Source organism: Corvus kubaryi, unplaced genomic scaffold, assembly GCF_017639235.1.
Source record: "Corvus kubaryi isolate FWS band 111438036 unplaced genomic scaffold, C.kubaryi_AGA036_p1.0 67, whole genome shotgun sequence".
NCBI classification, from domain to species: Eukaryota; Metazoa; Chordata; class Aves; order Passeriformes; family Corvidae; genus Corvus; species Corvus kubaryi.
The window spans coordinates 4,924,156-4,946,039 of NW_024582055.1; the positions used below are offsets into that span (position 1 = coordinate 4,924,156).

The following is a 21,884-nucleotide window of genomic DNA, read 5'->3' on the forward strand; positions in this document are numbered from 1 at the left end:
TCTTTGGGTTTTTTTTTTGCCTGCTGCTTCTGGCCTGGTTAGGAGATGATTTTTATACACTTGTTCTGTGTGTGAATGCTGGCAGCTGGGTAGAGAAACGGAAGCCCTTTTAGGAATAAGCTATGCTCCCAGTTTCAATGGGGACATAGCTGAATTTTTTTATACCCCAGAGACAGTCAAATATGAGGAACACATTATGATTTCTGTTGCCCCTAGTGGGGCAACGGAATGAGTGGCTACTCATTAATTGCTATTTAGCATGTATGTGCTTGCTTTATCTTTTTTTTTTTTTTCCTTTTTTAAATAAGTATGTGCACTCCACTGTGACTCTTTGTGGACAATGCCGCTGTCTTTCTACTCTGTTCTGTTGTGTCTTTGTGTTTTTGTGGATCCAATCTAAAAATGTCAAGGACAACCATAAGCAGAACTTCAGCATAGCCTGTATGTATTCCTTCCATGTGTGGAAAATCATGTTTGCATGGGTTCAGTCAACTCAGTAGCAATCCTGAAGAATTCTGTGGGATGGCTCATTGTTCTGAGGTATTCTTTTTTGCTGCAGAGCATGTAAAATATCTTTGCTCTGCATAAGTAAGTCATTAGATTGCCATTAAAATGAATTCCATCATTTAAAATACCTAATTGTGCTGTTTTCTCTGGAGATTTTCTATTTTTACTGACTAGTCAACTGTTGTTTTTAATGATAACCACTTTTATATCTGTATTAAATATAAAAGTTGTAAAGATAAAGCTGTTACCCTTTCAGAAGGTAAAGAAAATCAACTTCCAATCTTCTGAGAGGCACTCTGCACATTAAGCAATCTGTTAAAACAACCATAGATGAATCACCCTTGAGGGAAGTGCTTTAAAGACATTGTTAATTCCGTGTTGATTTATGTTATTTTCCTATGTAATCAAGAAATGGTAGGAGAATGGAATTACAAAGTCATGTTATGGAGTAAACACAGACTCCTAGGATGGTGTAGGTTGGAAAAGACCTTTGAGATTATCGACCCAGCATTGCAAAGTCCACCACTAAACCATGTCTTGGGAGAAGAGATTGACTTAGTGAGGGTTCACTTGGTGTCTCCATCCAGAGCAACAAAGATACTAGAGATGACTGGCCCCAATACTGAGCCCAGGGAATACCACTTGTGACCTGCCACCAGCTGGATTTTAACTCCCTTCCCCACCTCTCTTTCGACTGGACCATCCAGCCAGTTTGTCCAGGAGGGTGATGTGGGAAACACTGGCAGAGGCTTTACTAAAGTCTGGGTAAACAACAACCACAGCCTTCCCCTCATCCACTGCATGGGTCACCCTGTCATGGAAGGAGATCAGGTTGGTCAGGCAAGACCTGCCTTTCATAACCCCGTGCTGTCTGGGGCTGATCCCCTGGCTGTCACATAATGTGACTTCTGGCAAATTAGCACAGCACTTCCCGAAAAGTTTCACTGTTACGTTCCTTGGCATCGACTCTGAACTTGTGATGTAAAGTGTCTCGGAAGAACAGAATTTTATCAAACAGTTTCAAAGGGCACTTAAAGAGAAAGCCTGATCAATATCTTGTTAATGCCACACTTTTATTAGTGTTGCTGGAGGCTGGGAGAAGTCATTGTGCCTCATTTCTTATGTGCATATATTTTTCCTAGTGGAATTTAAATTATGTTAAGATTCAGAACTACAAGTATTGTGAAGTGGAAAGAAGCAGAGCACAGGGAGACAAGAGGCTGTGGAATAGCATTTTGTGGAGCAGCTTCAATATGCTAGGACTCTTCTGCCTGGGAAAAAGTAGCTCAGAGAGGCTGTGGTACAAATGGCATAGATAGTGGGAATATGACATTACTGCTCACTGTCTCTTCCAGTCAGAAGTTGAAGGACATCAAATGGAACAAGGACACTTTGGTTTTTAAACTACAAAAGGAGGGGTTATTTGATGCCGTGTGTAGCTAAGCTGCCGACGGCTTTGCTGTTGTGGATGCCAGAGCCTTACATCAGTTCATGCAAGACTTGGACAAACCTGTGGAAGTGTGGTCCCTTAAGGGATGTTAAGTGCAAAGACTGAATCTCTGGTTCAGAAAGTCCCTGGAATCAGTGATTGCTGAGAATACTGGGAAAATTTGGTCTTCTAGTGCTTGCCCAGTTCTTACATTATTCCTTAGACATCTGCTTCCAGCCCTTTTTTAGAAGCAGAGTGATTTGGGAATCTTTCCCAGATGCAACTGATCGCTTTTCTTGGTGGTGTTCCCAACAGGTAAAAACTGACACAAGAATGCTTCTGGGTGCTCCTAAGGTATTTTGTAGGCATTTTGTTAGAGTCACACAGATTTGAAGTGAGATTTTAATTTAAGATACCATTACCATTTCTTCATATCTTGTAGTAGCATTCATTCTCAAAAAGTAATTTCATACAGAGAACTGTGTGAGAAGAAAATTAATTTTGATAGGGAAAGAAATGTTGCAGGAAAAATGCCTTGACACAAATAGCTGAGGGGGCAAGGCAGCATTGTGGTGGGGGAAGGGGTGGAAAATGTGGTCATTTCCAACCGCCTCCTTTCATTGTGGGATTGGCATCACTTGGGAAAGTAATTTTAACCTCATGGCTACTTTAATTTCCTGTTCTGTAAATTGGTAGCTGCTTAACTTCCCAGCTTAGTGAACAGTGATTTCAGTTGGACTTCAGACGTCTTCTGAAGGAGTACCTAGTTGGGGAACTACCAAAGAGTTGTCAGAAGTCTTGTGCTTCTGGAAAAAAAAAATGGTGCTGGGGGTGGAAGGCTGTGTTTTAAAATCCATGTAATACTGAACACTTTCAGATCACAAGTATTCTGTACTTCCTTTTTATATCTCTGAGAAAATTTCCTCCTAGTCTGTTCTGCTAGTTTCTGCTGTTATTGCCAGACATGAAATTGTACCACTATTTCCATTTTGCGTTTTTCTCAGAAAACAACAAACCTCCCCCTAACAAGGCTTATGAATCATTTCTGAAGTGGGTTAAATTCTTGCATTAACAGGCAAGATTTGCCTATATTCCCCTTTGAATGCTTGGTAGGTGATAATGTGTTGACCAAAGTCTTCTGAAGGTAAATTTGTTCAGTAAAATAAATGAAAAAGGTTATTATGGTCTTGAGTAAAACAAAAACTACTTATGTTGTGCATGCCTTCTGGACATGTGCAAACAGCAATTTTACAAGAGAGTAAACTGTCAGTTATGTATTTTTGTCACCTCGTTTCGTTTTCCGAATCTGTGTACTATAAAGTCAAAGTTTACTTGCCAAGTGTATTTAAAGATAATTTAGTCAGTGAAACTTACAGACCTAAATCACTATGAAGTTTCCCAGAAAAATAGTAGTGGTGTGTGGAAATACTGAACAGATGCATGATGGTTATGTAGGACTATTTAAAGATACATGTAAATGCAGTTAGGTATATTTTTAAGAAACACCCTTAAAGAGAGCAACAGTAGATGCAAATTTGAAATTTTTAGCCACACAATCAGATGTGTTGTTAGAGTTGCATCCCAAGGATGCAGATAATCCTCTCCCAGTAATAGGAGCTTGGCAACTTCAATATAAATAAAAGCTAATACATCAAAGTCACTACCAAATGCCTCAGTCTGCTACTAATTTGCATTTTATTTGTGAAGGTATGGCAGAAATTCTGTTCTTTGTAATACTGTTATTCATTCAGACTTGAACTCTTTGAGCTTTGATATTTCATTTGTCTTTTAGATTTTTGTTTCATGACCAACCGTTGTTCGCTATTAGTTTCTGATAAGCAATAGCAACAGCTTTGGCAGAGACAACAGTAGTGAAGTTCTTAAGCTTTAGGCCAAGTAGCTTCTTAGTGAAGCAACGTTTTTCCAAGTCTGCTAATTAGCCTTGAACACTGTTACATAATTTTAAAGTATTGTTATACTTAGAAGTTAATGAAAAAGTAGTGGTGCCTAAACAAGAATTACATCACTACCTGTTCAAAGTGTTTCTGTTAGTTTAGTCTACTTCGAAGTTTTCCATGGTAACTATTTTTAAAAAGTGACTTTGCATTTTAAGTTGATCATAGCTTCATCTTGGATGCCCTATATGACAGTCAATGTATTGTTAAATGCATTTAAAATGCTGATTTTGTGTCATGTTCCTTCCAGGTGCATTCTGCTCCCTCTCTTGGGAATGAAGCCCCCTCAGCAGAGCCTCTTCATGCTGGTGGATTCGGTGGACGAGGGCTGTAACGTTGCCGAGGGTGAACAGACTTCCACGAGTTTATCTGGGACAATAGCAGACATTTTAGCCAGCCACTTCGAGTTCTTCCCTCCCTGGCTGCTCCTCCTGTGTTCTGCCCGCAAGCAGAGTAAAGCTGTTACAAAAATGTTTACAGGTGAGCACAGAGTACAGGAATTGTTTGGGACTTGTACCCAGGACGTTGTATTTATCAGGCTCTGGGGGATGGTGGAAAGCACTGCTGCATGCTTAGTTCTGAAAAATGACAATAGCAAAAATGGCAATTCTAAAAAACACACATCCCAGTTTACCCAGGACTATGGAAAGCTTCAATCAGCCAAGAATGTTAGAGTTAAATTATATCTTTGCAAACACCCATGTTCTCCACAGTGTTCTTGCTTTGCTCGTTTTATAAAGCTTAAAACAGTGTAGGTGATGTGTAAGTGTAGAAGTATTTCAGCTGCATACACCCATTCCTTACAACCTCAGGTTTTCCTTTCATCTCCCATTAAAATCTCTCCCCGTGTTTGCAGAAAGTGGGTAATAATCTCTGAAGGTGAAATTGGAGAGAGGAGCAATGTAGATGTGAATTCTTGGACTGTGCTTTTGGCAAAGGTTGCGCAGTAAAAAAAATTTTTACAGCTTCTTCATCCAGGCTCTACTGTGTCATGAGAACATTTCTTCACTGTAACGATATTGTTACTGGAAGTTCTCTGAAATTTAATAAAAGGCAATATCTGGACTGGATTCCAGGCCTATGTATAAAGCCTGTGTGTATAAAGGACACAATTAGGACAAAAATGTGATTATAGAACTTAGACCCATAGGCTTGCTCGTTTCCACAGTGGCAAAAGGTCAATGGGATAATTGCATTTTGGAATGAAGTACTGTATTAATCAGTGGCAGACACGAAGACTGGTATTTGGGAGTATGTGAGAACTAAAAGAAACTTTGGGGTAGCTTCACAGGGTTCCTTTAGGCATTTATATGGGAATAGTTTTGTCAAAGCTTGGCTGATTATATACCTTGTCATTGCCAAAAAAACAGACAAATCTTTTTCACGACAGTTCTATTTCCTTTCCATTAAATCTTACAGTATTTCAGACTAGTCCTAAAAAATTGCTCTTGTCTTCTAAGTATATTTCCAGATGGAATTCCTGACAGGAATCAGCAGAAGTAATGGATATGCCTTTAAAATAAATTTAATTCCAGTGAGTTAATTTTTCATTTCCACAGAGTATGACTTGATAAATAGCATAAAGGAAATTAGTGTGTGATACTATAATCCCGTCTTCACTGTGGAAAAGGTAGAGCAAAGAAAGAATTGGATACAAACTGAGAAGAAATTTTAGGGTCTATTCAGAGGAAGTGGTGGTTTAGCCACTATGAAAGGAAAATGTGACATTACAGCCAATGTGATGGCTGCCCTTTTAATACACTGTTGGAGGATTTCCCTGTTACCAGCCAATACTCAGGTTTGCAGAAGGTGTAGTGAGGATATGAGGAGCATGGCTGAAGCTTCTGTTAACTTCAAAAACGATGCAACTTTGTTGCAACTTTGTAAAACTGCAAATAATATGGATTTCTTTTTGGGTTCTGGCCTGAAAAGGATTGACTGACATTAACTCTTCTACTGGGGCAAACTCTTCTCCTCCTTTGTGGTATTTGAATGTGTACTTTTAGCTGAGCCGATTTTTACAGCTATTTATTTTCAGCTGGTGGGCAGGCAGAATTGAAGATCAACAATAAGTATTTGGACCAAATAAAAATCAGTTGCACTGTAACTTGGTAAGAGAGATTGGGATCCTTTTAGGATGGATTAAGAAAATGTGTCCCATCTGTAGTTGTTTCTGTTAAAAAAGTTTTAGAGTATGGTATGAAATATAGATTAAGCAATATTAATTTGTTTGCAGTAAGTTTATATCTGTTTTCACTTAAAATTTTCATGCAGTGAAAACTTCCTCCGGATTTGTCTGACAGATGGGTTTAGCTCTCATTTCAGCAAAGTGTACCCAATGACTGGAAGCAGTATTGCTGCAGTGGCCTTATCCTGAGGATGCTCTTTTTTGGGTGTGCAGTACAGATGGGAGTTCTGCAAGCAGCTCCCAAGCCAAAACTAGTGATGACATGGAAGAGAGAGTCCAGTCTTTCTCACCCACTGTCATCCTGATGCTGCCGGTGGTGAATATCATCCCTAGCACGCTTAAGAATGAGAAAAGGAGGAGGGGTGTTTACTCTGATCCTCTTTGTTCTGTCACTTCTGGTGGCGACTTATCTATGAAAACTGAATAGTTGCCTGCATCTGCTGCAGCGTGTGCTCTGGGCCCTTCTGTATTCCCAGATTCTGTAGTAACACGATGTGCTACGGATTTTTTGCCCTTACTCAGATTCTCAGCTTTCATTAATTTAAAAAAAAAAGTAAAAAAAAAAAAAAAAGCTTTGCCTCTCATGGCTACAGAGACAACCTCAAAAATATGAACCAAATGTGAGATGATGCCTGGCTGAGTCTGTGGTCACCCTCCACAGTGAGCAAATGCCTGATGAGTTAGGAAAGGAGGGGGACAGATAACTGCCTTCTCTTCATGTGCTCTGTCACCAACTGCCACGTGCTGCCTGCTTTCTTTTCCTAATGGCTTTTCTCCTAAATTTAACAGTGCTGTCCTGCACCCATAGTTATTCACAGTTGTCTCCTACATTATCATTTGTTACCATTTGACTCCAAGTATGGGCACTCAAGCAGCTGCATCAACACAGCCTTTCCAATGTGAAAGTGGCACAGAATATAGAGTTTATTTTTCTGTTGTTGTTTTTTAGCTAATGAACTTATTCTAATGATTCTTCTAAGATGAGACTAAGTCTTGAAAGCATAGGAGTCATGCTTACAAAACTAATTTCCTGGCTTGAGAATTCCATCATATTAGTTGGAAAACTTGAGGCATTTCAAAAGCAGGCAATTTTACATAGGTAATTTGGAGTGAACAGCAGATAATTTCTCATTAGCAGTATAAAGGTCGGTGGACAAAAGTGCATATGTACAAATGGTTTAAGGCAGCTTTTTTTAATAGGAATTTACCTAATTTCTTCTTTTTTTGCTAGACACATAAATCAAGTATGTGTGGCATCTGGATGATTATACCCCTCAATTAAACACTGGCATTCTTCCAAAGAATTCCTTCACATGCATGAGGCATGAGTGCACCAGTGCAGCACAGCCTGTGCAGATGTCATGTCTCAGGGAGCCATAGTTCTCATAAAGTTAGTGGCAAATACCAAAAAGATGCTGGAAACTTCAATAAAAAGAACCAAAAGTGGAGGTGAAAGGGTTCAGTTTAGCCTCAGAGGCATCTTAAGTGCCGTTCACCCACTTGTCCATAGGCAGAAACAGACAATGTCATCCGTTTTACACTCATCCTCTCATTTGTCATTCAGTTCCAGAGAGGTACTATTAAGAGCTGGTATTTATCCAAATTTATTCTTGATTGGAAATCTTGGGAACATGTCTTTCTCATGTTTCTGCTATTTACTGGTCTGAATAGATGTGGAGGGTTGTTTTCCTTACAGCCTTTCCAAAAAAATTTAAAAAATAAGCAAAAATGCAAAAACCTGAGAGAAATACAGTAAAAAATCACAACCCAGCTTCTCTCAAAAACCTCACTGTTTGGTGATTAAAACTACTCAGGTAGTTCTGTTGCTGAATCCCTAAATGAAATCGGTTGCCAGATTTGGAGCTGAACCTTTCTCATTAGCTGCCGTTCCAGAAAATAAATGGCATGAGACTACTTCAGGAGGGATTTCTTCCAAAATAACAAAATCTGAGTTGTCCTCTAATTTTTCATTGTAGGTTGGAATTTATTTGGGTGACTTCATGTTTTTTTGAAGTCTTCATGGGAGTTGGATTTTTACTATAAAAGATAAACTATATATATTTATGTGGTTGTAAAATTCACTTTTATAATATTGAAGCTTTGAAAAAGTTTATTTCTTGTTTAGGTTTGGGGTTTGGAAAGAAAAATTATTTAGACTGCTTGGGAAATATATAGGGAGCTTTTAATTACTATGTCTTTTCTTTTCACTACCGCTTTGAAAACACCTTACTAGGGAACTTCATATTTCCTTGTAAAAAGCTGTGTGTGAACTCGGAACTTAGTTGCCTTGTAATTAAAGAGGGAAGACAAAATTGTTTTAAATGGACTATTACCTGTAGATCTAATTAAATAAACTTCTGTGCAGTGACACGGACCAGTGAGAGCAGCATACTTCAGCCTCAGTGTCTCATAGCACCTGCAGAAGAGGCAGAGAAATTTGTAATGCACAATATACTGCAAATGCACTAAAAGCTGAGTGTGCTGCCTGAGTCTCCAGGTGCCCTTTACTCTGCTGGATAAGTTATTCTTTTTGAGCAGGTGTGCATAAATGGAAATACCTAAGAAATACCTAATTCAATACATATTTAGATCAGCAGTGTAAATTATTAATACCGAATTACTGCCATGTTTGTAATCATTTGGATTACTCTAAAGCTAACAATTCAGTTAAATACATTAAAATGTATTTAAAACTTCTGTTATGTGCTTATGTAAATCCATTTAAAGATATGAAAGTGGAAGGATATTTTTAACTATTGAAACTTGCTAGTTAATAGCTTTTTTACTGTTGAAGTATGAAAAGGTTGACATGCTATAAAAGTATTTATGACCAAGATACTTTTTTTTTCCCCTTTTGAATGACCCTAGATCTTGCCAAGGAATACATTTGGAACAGATTTGTTTACAGAACTGCCAGAAATGTAATAAATCAGAACAATCCATATTGGAGCTCCCGTTGGGTTGAAAGTGATGTGTTGTAAGAAAAATTTTAACAATGCAAAAAGCAGGGTCGTGGGACTGCAAGTTCTGTCTACTGTAACTTCTATTTTGCTGAGCTTAAAGTAGTTCATGGGAATGCATCTGAAACAAAATGAGCTTTCTCTTAATATTTTGGTGCTTCTTGTCCATGAAAGTGACTTATTGTATGGGTTGAAAAGCAAGTTTGCAGGATCTTTGTTTGGAGATGTAAAATGACCTCATTTAGACAGATATTTGGGGAAAAAAAATGCGGCTTTGTTTTCCTTCTTCAATCTAGCAACAAAAGTCACAGACTTAAAAAAATACAGTTCTATCTATAAGGCCTCTTTTGAATTACTTGCTTATTATAGTATGGCCTGGTGCAGTGGTTAAAATTAACATCCTGTTTATGTCCAAAAATCTGTTACAATGGCAGTTTGTTAATCCCAGCCCTTAAAGAATGTTTCATCCCTGCGATATGTGGACATCTGCGTGAGTGTAGTGTGCTCCTTGTTATCCCAGCTTATTTTCAGATACAATATATAGCATCTCATTAACAAGGAATGTATGGAAATACTGCCGAAAAGAAAAAAAGGAAAGAAAAAAAAGCAATTTTTGGCTTCCATAAACATGCAGCCAATCATAGTTTAAAACTGCTCTGAAGCCTTCTGAAATTTATTTACTTGTCTGAAGTGCGTAGATATTTGGTGTATCTCAGGTAAATACAGATCAGGGTAATATTTTTAGCCATAATATGGAGCAACGTAATCAGAGCATCGTAGAATGCTTTGTGTTGGTAGAGACCTTAAAGACCATCTTGTTCCAATCCCCTGCCATGGGCAAGGACACCTTCCACTATCCCAGGTTCCTCAGAGCCCCATCCAACCTGGCCTTGAACACTTCCAGGAATGGAGCATCCATTGGGCACTGATACCTCATATAAAAAAAACACCAAACACACAAACCCTTTCTTTTTTGCTTTTTTATTTGGAGCTCTTATGGTTTGGGTTTTTTTGCTATCACATCCATAATTATTTTGTTCATTTTGCCACCCATTTTGGGAAGCAAAATGAAAATTGTTTTTCAAAGAACACTTGCAAGGCAAGGAAGAGTCTTTTGTTTTTGAAGCAGAGATACAGAGACTGAGGCGCTTAAACAGTTACCACTCTGCAAGTTTTCCTGGGAAGGCTGGGAGTCAGGGGAGGTGAAGTGTAGTCCTTAGTCAGGCAACACTGAACATCGGCTGAAATCTCAGGATTGCTGTTGTGCCAGTCCTTTGGGGATTTTCTCATGGCAAGGAAAAGAAATCCACTACTGAGAAAACACTTGAGCTATGTAAAAATAAAAATAGCTTGCGTTGGCAGGTACATATCAGAAGGAAGGATGTGGGCACGGGATTCATGTGAGAGTTTGGGGGTTTTGTGAGCAGGGTCACTTAGGTCAAAGGACATAGAGAATGAGTTTGCAGAGCTCTTTGCCTGTTCTTGTTCAGCCAAGTGATAGAGACAGATCTGTATGAGGAGAAGCAGAGCAGTTCAGAGGAAGGTGAGTGAACGGGGTGGTTGTATTTGCTCCAAGTTGAGCAAAACAGAGCTGTTCCCTCTGCACACATGAGCCAAGCAAAGGGACACTTGTCTCTAATTACAGCTGCTTGTGTGCGTGTGACTGTGAGTCCATGCACCAAGCAGTGCCCTGGTTTTGGTGTTACTTTTTCACTTCTGTATCTTCTGAAGGATCCTGACCTAGAAACAGCCTTTCACTTCAAGTGGGAGCTTGGGATCTGCAGAATCACAGGGCACTGTCTGTTCTTACTCAGCAAAGTTTTTTATTTGGGTTATGTGCAAGAATTAAGGGCTTCACAAAGTTGCATACAGAATGTTTTAATAAAATGCATAGTAAATCAGTGAATTACGCCATCCTACAGGTCAGGTTAGGACATTACTTGAATTTGTGGCGCATTATGGTGAATAAAGCTGATTCTGTGTTTCCTTTTAGAGACAAAAAAAAAAAAAGACGCCTCTAAAATGGAGAAAGATTATTTTCTTCCTCCTGGCATTCTCATTCAAAAATCTTCAAGTAGTCAATCTTACTTATCTAGTCTTACCCTCTGAACTGACTGTGCAAAAGTGTCCTCTCCAGTGATTTTGTGGAGAAGCATGATTTTGTTTTAGGTATTCTATTGGTTTAGTCCTGTTTGTAGTGCTTCCCAAATTACTAAGGGAAGCAGAATATTTTAGTAACACTTCCATAGTTGGCCTCTCAGTTCTGATCTGTCATGTTTGTACAGTGCTCATGTAGACTAAACAATTAAGAGAATGACCTTAACGGGACATTCAGAGCCACTGCTGAAGCCACTGGGGAACAAAAACCACAGCTCTGTTATCAGCCTGAACTTGCTGTCAGAACAAGCTCACAGTCTGAGCAGCTCGATCCACAGAGTGTTTAACTACAATAAAAACATAGTTCTAGAAGCACCATCCCTCACAGGCTCACTTAAAATGATTTGTTCCGTGGAGATGGGGCCAGAATTGAATTGAACACATTGATCTATGGTTGCTTTTCCTTCGGTATAATTCAGAATTTAGTAACTTTGCTTTGCTTTGAAGAGTGGAGCTGGTTTTGTTTCTGACTAGCTGAGCTGGCTGTAAAGACAGGATTACAACCTGTCCCTGGAGAAGCAAGGTGCAGTTCTGGCCTGAAACACAGTCACTGAAGCTGCTGTGTCTGTGACCTCTGTGGTTTTCCTGTAACTTCCGCAAGATCAGCGTTCAAACAACGCAATGTGTCATTAATCAGAGAGGGTAGGTCCTCATCAGGTGCTTACCTTGGTCCTACCAGAGCAAATGTTTGAAATGGCAGAGGCAGCCCTGTATCCACACAGCTCTGCCTTTGCTCAGCCCCATTCCTGAGAGTCTTCCAGGCCGCTGAGGCGGCGCAGGGAACTTCCTCACGCGTGCTGCTAGGAGCAGTGTCCTTTTCCTTGAGTGGGAAGGGAACGGACACAGTCTGTGTGTATGAAATAATGTCCCTTTTTCCTCTAAAGAGTAAACAGGCTGGAAAAACAATGAGATTGTATGAGTATGAGAAAACCTGTTTCTTTATGCAATGAATCACCTACCAGAGAACCAGGGTGTTTATCTAAAACTCAGTTCTCACCTGCAGAAAGTAGGTAATTTTCAGTGCACAGAGGTCTAGATATTTAAAAGTGGGTTTGAGTGTCTCTCCTGTATCATAAAAGCTTTTAAAAGAAACAGTGGTGGTCAAGTTAGTGATTTATGTACATTTAATCATGCATATGCAGCAGGTGTGAATACCCCCTTCTGTAATTAAATAAACATAATAATTGTCTTAATCTAAGTAGCTGGAAATTACTTGGAATTCCATTGTTAACCACACTGGAGAAGGGATTATTCCTTTAATAATATAATAATACTTAATCTTATTTTGGTTGCAGTTTTGATGGTTTTGCTTAGGTGTTTAGTATTGTTCAAGGCAGACACACAGTGCCTAATTCAGAGTGATTTTCAATTTTTTTTTTTGTTAATAGCATATATTTCTTCTTACAGTAGATGGTGATAACAGTGCATCTAATGATCAAAGTTTTCTGCTATTATAATTAATTTATATTCACTGTGTTTACAGGGGAAAATATTTTTATTTGGTTGTTCCGCACCCAAAAATGTCTTGGCTTTTATTTACTCTTCTTTCAACATTGAGTTAAGCAGAACTGGATCAGAAGTAATTACAACTTTCTTCCCTCTCAACAGGTTTTCGAAAAATCAGTCTGGATGACCTCCGAAAGGCTTACATTGTGAAAGATGTGCAGCAATATATTCTGCATCGTTTAGACCAGGAAGAAGCCCTGAGACAACACCTCACAAAAGAAACAGCAGAAATGCTGAATCAGCTTCACATCAAGAGCAGCGGTTGCTTTTTGTATCTGGAACGTGTCCTAGATGGAGTTGTGGAGAATTTTATTATGTTACGGGAGATCCGTGATATTCCAGGAACATTAAATGGCCTCTACCTTTGGCTCTGTCAGAGACTTTTTGTGAGAAAACAGTTTGCAAAGGTCCAGCCTATCCTTAATGTAATTCTTGCAGCCTGCAGGCCCTTAACCACCACAGAATTATATCACGCGGTGTGGACCAAAAACATGACACTGACGATGGAAGACTTTCACCGCAAATTGGATGTCCTGTCAAAAGTCCTTATCGATGGCCTTGGAAATACAAAAATCCTGTTTCATTACAGTTTTGCTGAGTGGTTGCTGGATGTAAAGCACTGTACACAGAAATACTTGTGTAACGCCGCAGAGGGACACAGAATGCTGGCGATGAGTTACACCTGCCGGGCAAAGGATTTAACACCGTTAGAAGCTCAAGAGTTTGCATTGCATCTCATTAATTCTAATTTACAGTTGGAGACTTCAGAGCTGGCTTTGTGGATGATATGGAATGGCACACCTGTCAAAGACTCCCTGTCAACCTTAATTCCTAAAGAGCAAGAGGTATTACAGCTGCTGGTAAAGGCTGGTGCTCACGTCAACAGCGAAGATGACCGCACGTCCTGCATCGTTCGGCAGGCCCTGGAGAGGGAGGACTCCATCCGCACCTTGTTGGACAACGGGGCGTCCGTAAACCAGTGCGATTCCAATGGGAGAACACTCCTGGCCAACGCGGCCTACAGCGGCAACCTCGATGTGGTCAACTTGCTGGTGTCAAGGGGAGCAGATCTGGAGATCGAAGACACCCACGGGCAAACAGCACTGACCTTGGCTTCTCGGCAGGGGCACACCAAAGTGGTCAACTGCCTCATTGGCTGTGGGGCCAACGTCAACCACACGGACCACGACGGCTGGACGGCGCTGCGGTCAGCAGCGTGGGGAGGGCACACGGAGGTGGTGTCCGCGCTCCTGTACGCCGGCGTCAAAGTGGACTGTGCGGATGCTGACAGTCGGACGGCGCTGAGAGCAGCAGCATGGGGAGGGCATGAAGATATTGTGCTGAATCTGCTCCAGCACGGTGCTGAAGTTAATAAAGCTGACAACGAGGGCAGAACAGCTCTGATCGCAGCTGCGTACATGGGACACAAAGAGATCGTGGAGCACCTGCTGGACCACGGTGCAGAGGTGAATCACGAGGACGTGGATGGGAGAACGGCGCTGTCTGTGGCTGCGCTCTGTGTGCCGGCCAGTAAGGGACACGCCTCGGTGGTCAGCCTCCTCATCGACCGTGGTGCTGAAGTTGACCACTGTGACAAGGATGGCATGACTCCACTGCTGGTAGCTGCATATGAAGGACATGTGGACGTGGTTGATCTGCTTCTGGAAGGAGGAGCTGATGTTGATCACACGGACAACAACGGCCGGACACCGCTTCTGGCAGCAGCCTCCATGGGCCATGCCTCAGTCGTGAATACTCTCTTGTTTTGGGGTGCAGCTGTTGACAGCATTGACAGTGAAGGTAGAACAGTTCTGAGCATAGCATCTGCACAGGGCAATGTTGAAGTAGTACGGACTCTGCTGGACAGGGGGCTAGATGAAAATCACAGAGACGATGCAGGCTGGACACCTTTGCACATGGCAGCTTTTGAAGGTCACAGGTTGATCTGTGAAGCTCTTATAGAACAAGGTGCTAGAACAAATGAAATTGATAATGATGGACGGATACCTTTCATATTAGCCGCACAAGAAGGTCACTATGATTGTGTGCAGATGTTGCTGGAAAATAAATCCAACATTGATCAGAGAGGCTACGATGGGAGAAATGCTCTCCGGGTTGCTGCCTTAGAAGGTCACAGAGATATAGTTGAGCTACTTCTCAGCCATGGAGCAGATGTGAACTACAAAGATGCTGATGGCCGGCCAACGCTTTATATCCTAGCATTAGAAAACCAGCTTACAATGGCTGAGTATTTTTTAGAAAATGGTGCAAACGTTGAAGCAAGCGATGCTGAAGGAAGAACAGCACTCCATGTTTCCTGCTGGCAGGGCCATTTGGAGATGGTGCAGGTGCTGATAACTTACCATGCTGATGTGAACGCTGCAGATAACGAGAAGAGATCTGCTTTGCAGTCTGCTGCATGGCAAGGCCACGTGAAGGTCGTGCAGCTTCTCATCGAGCATGGTGCTCTGGTTGACCACACATGTAATCAAGGTGCTACTGGACTCTGCATTGCAGCCCAAGAGGGGCACATTGACGTTGTCCAGATATTACTGGAGCATGGTGCTGATCCCAATCACGCCGACCAATTTGGGCGCACTGCTATGCGAGTTGCAGCCAAAAACGGACACTCCCAGATTATTAAATTACTGGAAAAATATGGTGCATCAACTCTGAATGGTTGCACTCCATCTCCAGTCCACACAATGGAGCAGAAACCCTTACAATCAGTCTCCTCTAAAATGCAGTCCTTAACGATGAAGTCCAATAGTTCAGGGAGTACTGGAGGAGACATGCAGCCTGGAATGCGGGGATTATCCAACGGGCCTGCGCACGCCTTCAGTTCTCCTTCGGAGTCGCCCGATTCCACGGTTGACCGTCAAAAGTCATCTTTATCAAATAATTCCCTGAAAAGCTCCAAAAATTCTTCTCTCCGCACCACGTCCTCAACAGCCACTGCTCAGACGGTGCCTATTGATAGTTTCCACAGCCTGTCGTTCACGGAGCAGATCCAGCAGCATTCCCTGCCACGCAGCAGGAGCAGGCAGTCCATTGTTTCCCCTTCTTCCACAACTCATTCCCTAAGTCAAAATCATAATTCACCAAGTAGCGAGTTTGAATGGAGCCAAGTGAAACCCAGTTTGAAATCAACTAAAGCGAACAAAGGAGGCAAAACAGACAACTGCAGCAAGTCTGGCTCGGCTGGAAAAAAAATAAAGCAGAGTAGTTCCTCCCAACCCAAAGTGCTAGAGTATGAAATGACTCAGTTCGATAAACGAGTACCTATTGCCAAATCTGGGACAAGCATGCCGCTGAAATCAATGCCGCCAGAGCCACAGTGCAAAATTTTGGTCCCTCCAGCTCAGCAAGAAGTTGGTCGATCTCAGCAGCAGTTCCTGATTCACCAACAGAGTGGGGAGCAGAAGAAGAGAAATGGCATTATGACGAATCCAAATTACCATCTTCAGAGCAATCAGGTTTTTCTCGGCAGGGTTTCTGTCCCACGAACAGTGCAGGACAGAGGGCATCAGGACGTGTTGGAAGGCTATCCCTCCGCAGAGACAGAACTCAGCCTTAAGCAAGCCTTAAAACTTCAGATTGAAGGTAGCGACCCAAGCTTCAACTACAAGAAGGAAACACCATTGTAAAAGGTAACCTACCTAGTCACAAAGGAGCCAAATGCCTGCGTTTCATCTTGTGCATTTAAAATGTGCTAAAATTGCATTTTATTATCGTTTACCATCATAATTGCTTATGTGATGAATGTTAAAATCTTAACCTGGCAAGTGTTTCCTTCGCTGTCATTTAAAAGCATCAGCCACAGAGGAATTGGATTGCTGTCATGTCTGTTGAATTCGCTTGCTCCAATTGTGCCCCACTGTCTTTGATAAGTGACTGCATAAAAGAGCAAGTTTCACATAGCATTGATTTGGAATTTCATTTTCAAACATAAGAACAAATGAGAATTTTAATATATGATATTTTCAGGTACAGTCTTTATTTCATTATTTACAAAAATGCTCCTCAGGAAGTTTCTAAAGGTTCTTATAAGTTATAGGCAACCACTCTTCTGAATGTGGATTTCAAGGGTAAAGCATAAGTATATATAAATTAGAAAGTTAAAATACTATTCTAAGCTTTGATTTTATATTTTTGTTACTGTAGAGGTAATCCTCCTGTAAAAGAGGTGGCTTTTCTCAGAGCAAGATTATAATCTATGTTACAGTACCAATTTTCTGACCATTCTGTTGTTCTTAATCAGGGGAGGTCATTTAGATCTCTCACCTCCTCGCCAATACTGAATTTTAAGCTGAAAAAGTAATTGCAAGTCTCTTTTTAAGACCTGAATTGTCAGTGAGTCAGCTAAAATAGTTTTATTTTTCTCCTCTTCCTGTTGAGGTGTATGTTTTTTATGGTATCTGGAACGTGTTAATATATTTTCTGTTTGAAATTCAGAGAAGCAGCATTTTTATGAAATGTGTGCGCACCTCCTATTGCTTGCTCGCTTATTTTTGAAAACTTTTTTTTGTGTGTGAATGCAGCATTTTGGACAGCTCAGGCTGCTGCTCCTTAGAACAAGAATGTTCTTGCCAGTTCTGACTCAGTTCTGCTGCAGGTCATCAAAGACAGCGTGTTTCTAGGACAGTTGCAGGTGGTGCAGAATCCACAGATGGAAGGTTTACAGCTGTCAAAAACACATAAGCAGGCATTTTCCCAAAATATCCTGGAAATTGATTTTAATGGAATACATCTGTAGATGTAGCTGAGGTCCCTGGAGAATTGCAGAGCGATAGAATGTTGTGCAGGACCCTGTTGGGTTGGCTTTTTGGTTAAATGAAAATGTTTGAAATAATAAAGTGTTTAAAGAGCATCTGTGCTAGAGCCTGCACATTTGTAAAATACAAATATTAGCCAAGGGTCACATGAGCTGTGGGACAGGACAGCAGGAGCAGGCATAGAGAGGAATCATCAGCTGGGAGAGAAAAGGCCTTAAATCTTCATAGAAGTTACAAGGATTTCAGATTCCCACAGGAGTACATCATGCCCAAACAGGATAAGAATTTATTTGTAATTTTTTCCTGCTTGCATAAAACTTTAAGACGTGTAATTAAGGATTGTATTTCCTAACTCTTACGTGCCTGCACCTGATGTTCATCGCTTGCTTTCATGTTATACTTCATTGTAAATCCATTGCATGGTTCTGACATAGAATGTATTCATCTGACCTGACCTGTCATCAAAAGACTGGTTTGGGTGAATTTTCCCAACTTTATTTATTTTAAAATATAAACAGCATGTAAAGAAATCTGAACGTTCCACATATAATACTAAAATTTGGCTCCCCTTTATCTGGAACAAAGGGCATGTGACTGAAAATTCAGGGTTTCTCTCAGTGAAGTTCTTGGTTATGCAAATGTCTAAAAAAAGTGAGGTGTGAATAACCAAATGGTTCCTTTTGCTTTTCTCTTAACGCTTTCCAGAGCGTCATTTTAAAGATGGGAGTTCAGAACAATTTTGTGGATTACGAATTGCTTGGCACAGGCTGTAATTTGCCTCCTCTTTTGCCAAGTCTCAAGCACAGAAAAAACGGTAATTTCCCTGACCGGTGGATAAATGAGTCACCTGTGGGGAATCACTTCAGAAGTACTCCACGGGAGCACCACAGGAATGGCTTTCCTTCCCTGGCTGCTGCTTCCCAGCCTATCCAGGAAGCTCTCCTGCTGTGGGGACCCCCTAGCTGCTTGGGATGGCAGAGAGCACAGGGAATCAATCGCAGGATTGGGGTTAGGCAGGAAACTTCTCCTCCTCAGGTTGTTGTTGTGTGCTTTTAACTTCAGCTAGGGACGATACAGCTCCCTTTCTGACAAGACTGTTTGTGTTACAGACTATTTCAAAGCTTAATGTTTTTATTTTGTACTTCCAGGCCAATTCCATGATGCTGTGAACAGAAGCGCTTCTGCTCCCAATGATTTATCAGCTGGCTGGGATGAAAGCAAAAAATGCTTGTTTAGTCCACCTAGAAATTCAAGAATGTGATTCCTACAGTACAGTTACCTTAATTACTGTAATGTGCCTACATTTTCAGGCTGCCTTCTCAGTATAACCCTCTGTGCTTCAAAATTTTATTTTGTGTACTTTGTATTTAATACACAGAATGAGCACTTTTTTTAATTGCAGAAAGATATATGCTGTATTTCCCTGACCACAGCTGAAAATGGTAAGAACCAGGAATTCTGATTTCCTTTTCCAGATCGCTTGGTAGAGGTGCATGTGCCACAGTGAACTGTGTTATGGAAAAGGCAGTGCTTTTTGTATTTATTTTTCTGTGGCTAAAGAAAATAAGCAAAGAGTTTGTCACATTTGCATTGTTGTCATGTATTGTCAGTTCCCTGTGTACTTCAAAAAGTTCCCTCCAGAATTACAAGTCTTGTAACAGTATTTTATAAATACTGTACTTGTGTGTTCTGTCTGTGTAATTGCTGTTCAGTGGTGGCAAAGAAGCTGGACTGCAACCACCTGCAGTATCTTTGGGATTTTTAAGAGGCAAAAATCTACTCTCTGGTACTACAGCACCAAATCTGGATGGCAGACTGGGACCACTGAAAGCAATAGGCTAATTTTGGACACTTGGTCTTCGATAGCCTCTGTTATTGCTACGGTGATGAGGTAATTAATATGGGTGTGTCTGAGGTGCTAAAAGGTCTGATCCTGCTTTCATGTATATCTCTATACATTAGAAACAGCTCTTTCTCTTTTCCAAGGTAAAGGACTATTATTGGGAATGTCAGTAAAGCCAACCATGGAAAATACAGACACTTTGTTAGTGAGGCTGAGAGAATATGCAGTGAGAGTGCAGTGGAAAAGCACAGTGACAGCGTTGCCTGGGGAATACAGAGATTACTGAGTTAGCCCTGTCCTGAGACAATAACTCCTTAAAGCACAAACTTGTATGAATGTGGTTACTGCTTCAGGGGGATTAGGTAGAGCCAGCGTGTCTCTGTACCTGGAGCACAGTTAATCAGCGGTTGGGAGAGTCCATCTATGGATAATGGAAAGCTGGCTTCCCGCTCTTACAACAGAAAAATTTTACTTGTATGAAAGAGAGCAAAGTCAAGGTCATTGTTGTGAAAGTGAGCAGTGTGTTTTTCCTTTGAACGTGCACATTTTACTTGCACAGTTCTGCAAGTGACAAAATGAAGCAGGTGGGTTATTTTCTCCTACAAATGCAAGCTATATTCTACTATTCGCCATTACACAGCCTTGCTCTTTAGAAAATAAGCCTATTTTTGTATGCAAGTATTTCTTCTAAAGGCTTGGGTTTCATCTTTTTCATACTCTAATTCTGATCATTCCAGAAATAAGAGGATAGAGAACTGAGGTTATTTTTCATAGCTGATTAATTAGATCCTTAAACTTTGATGAATGGCCCCTGGATGTATATGTAGTGCATATTCTGAGGCACTAAAGGGCTCCATGTCTGGTTATTATGATCAACCATCATCAGAATTTTTTTTTTTTTTTTAAATCTTGCACCTCCATTCTTATTTGCTTGTTCCTAAATGTAAAAAAAGAATCTTTTATAGTCAGGCATTCAGCATACAGTAAAATTAGATGTTAGAAGCTGACACACAGCAATATGGATTATTCTGAATGTTTCATATATTGAATTTCTTGTCCCCGTGGGACAATTATAAAATAAACATAACAGGAGTCTGGCAGAATGGCCTTAAGAGGGTTAGTGGCTTAGAAAAGAGAAAGTACCAAAATGTTCTCAGCAAACTTGTTCCAAACCTCAAATATAGTACATTTGCAATACTGTGCAAGGATACGACTTTTCTTAGTTATTAGATGTATGTTTTGTTCTGTAGAAAGGGATCCCTGAATGCCAACATTTTTTCTACTGACCTTGACTGTCATTGGGATATATTTATTTAATTTTATTGTGTTGTTATTAATTGCACCTTGTGAACAGAGGACGTAAAAATATGGCCAATTTCACAAGGGGCCACAACTTATAGATAGTCTGGCGGGTTTTGTGTGAATAGTATTTACATTTGAAACAGTCACTGGGGAAACCCTCTCTCCAAATCAGCAGAAAGTAGACCTGTCAAAAATGTTTTCAGAATGACAATTCTGCCACATTTTAAATATCCCTTTGGAACAGAGCAGGAATTGCTTTAAATCATCTATTTTCTCAGAAGGTCTGTGTAATTCCACATTGCTGTTGCGTGTGATTTTTAGCATCACCATTTGTGAGGGGTTTGTGTGCCAAGCAAAGTTGGCGTTCCCCCCGTTGCTCCCTCTACTCTGCCCTCTCCCATCTGTAAATGGCGGGGAGGTTAGCAGACTCAGCACAGCTCCTTCTGCCGGGGCAGCAGTTCTCATCACCACCTGAAAAACCTGAATCAAACAGGAATCCTGTTTCTCTTCATCCCATTTCGCTGGTCCTTCCAAGGTCATCTCCACAAGACATCCAAAATTCTTGACAGGAGAGCTGGGGAAAAAGACTGTTTTGTGGACACGGATATCAATACTGTGTGCATGTGGAAAAACTCATCTGGAGAGAAATGCATTAAGAGATACCAAGGCACAATTGATGCATTTTTGTCTTCTCTGTGATCAGTATTGAAAACGTTGCCGTTTCTTTAAAACTAAAAAGGTGTTTTCCCTCCTCAGTTACTCTGCTATGCAAATGTCTGTTATGCTTAATATTCCCCATCTGAACTCCTCAGTTAACTTGGTTTGCAGATAGACTGTTTTTTCCTGGAGTGGGTTGTAAATAGCCTTTAATGTACATTGAATGAATTTCACATTGTAAAATTTTTATTTTATTCCTTGTATTATATTAAGCGAAAATCCCTGTGTATATTAAAGTGCATAATAAATATATTTGCTTTTCAGCAGACATCTAACTGTTTTAATTTTTCTACCTCATTTCCTGGGACATTTCAGGAAAAGGTTATTAAACTTGATTGACTTTTCTGTAGTACTAAATGAAGCGTGATGTGTGTGTCCAGTAAGCAGCCCAGGCTAGCAAGCCTCAGACCCTGGCATTAATTCCTGTGGCCCCGAGCATTTGCAGAAGAAAATTTGCTGCATGTCCTTCTGTTTAAAATGACCATTTTATACTGTAAATACCATGAGGGCCAATAAATTCACTATTTCAGTTGCTGTAAGTTTTT

At 40.6% G+C, this 21,884-nt stretch overlaps 1 protein-coding gene across 2 annotated transcripts in view; it reads left to right on the top strand.

The window, feature by feature from the left end:
* Positions 1-21,607, top strand: part of ANKRD50 (ankyrin repeat domain 50) — a 39,776-nt gene extending 18,169 nt beyond the window's left edge. For both annotated transcript variants that reach the window (XM_042048491.1, XM_042048492.1), the window contains exons 3-5: positions 4,142-4,371; positions 12,805-16,352; positions 18,626-21,607. In XM_042048491.1, coding sequence (XP_041904425.1) covers positions 4,142-4,371; positions 12,805-16,349 — 3,775 coding nt within the window. In that variant the 3' untranslated portion in view covers positions 16,350-16,352; positions 18,626-21,607. The remainder of the gene's footprint in view (positions 1-4,141; positions 4,372-12,804; positions 16,353-18,625) is intronic.
* Positions 21,608-21,884: the final 277 nt, after the last annotated feature.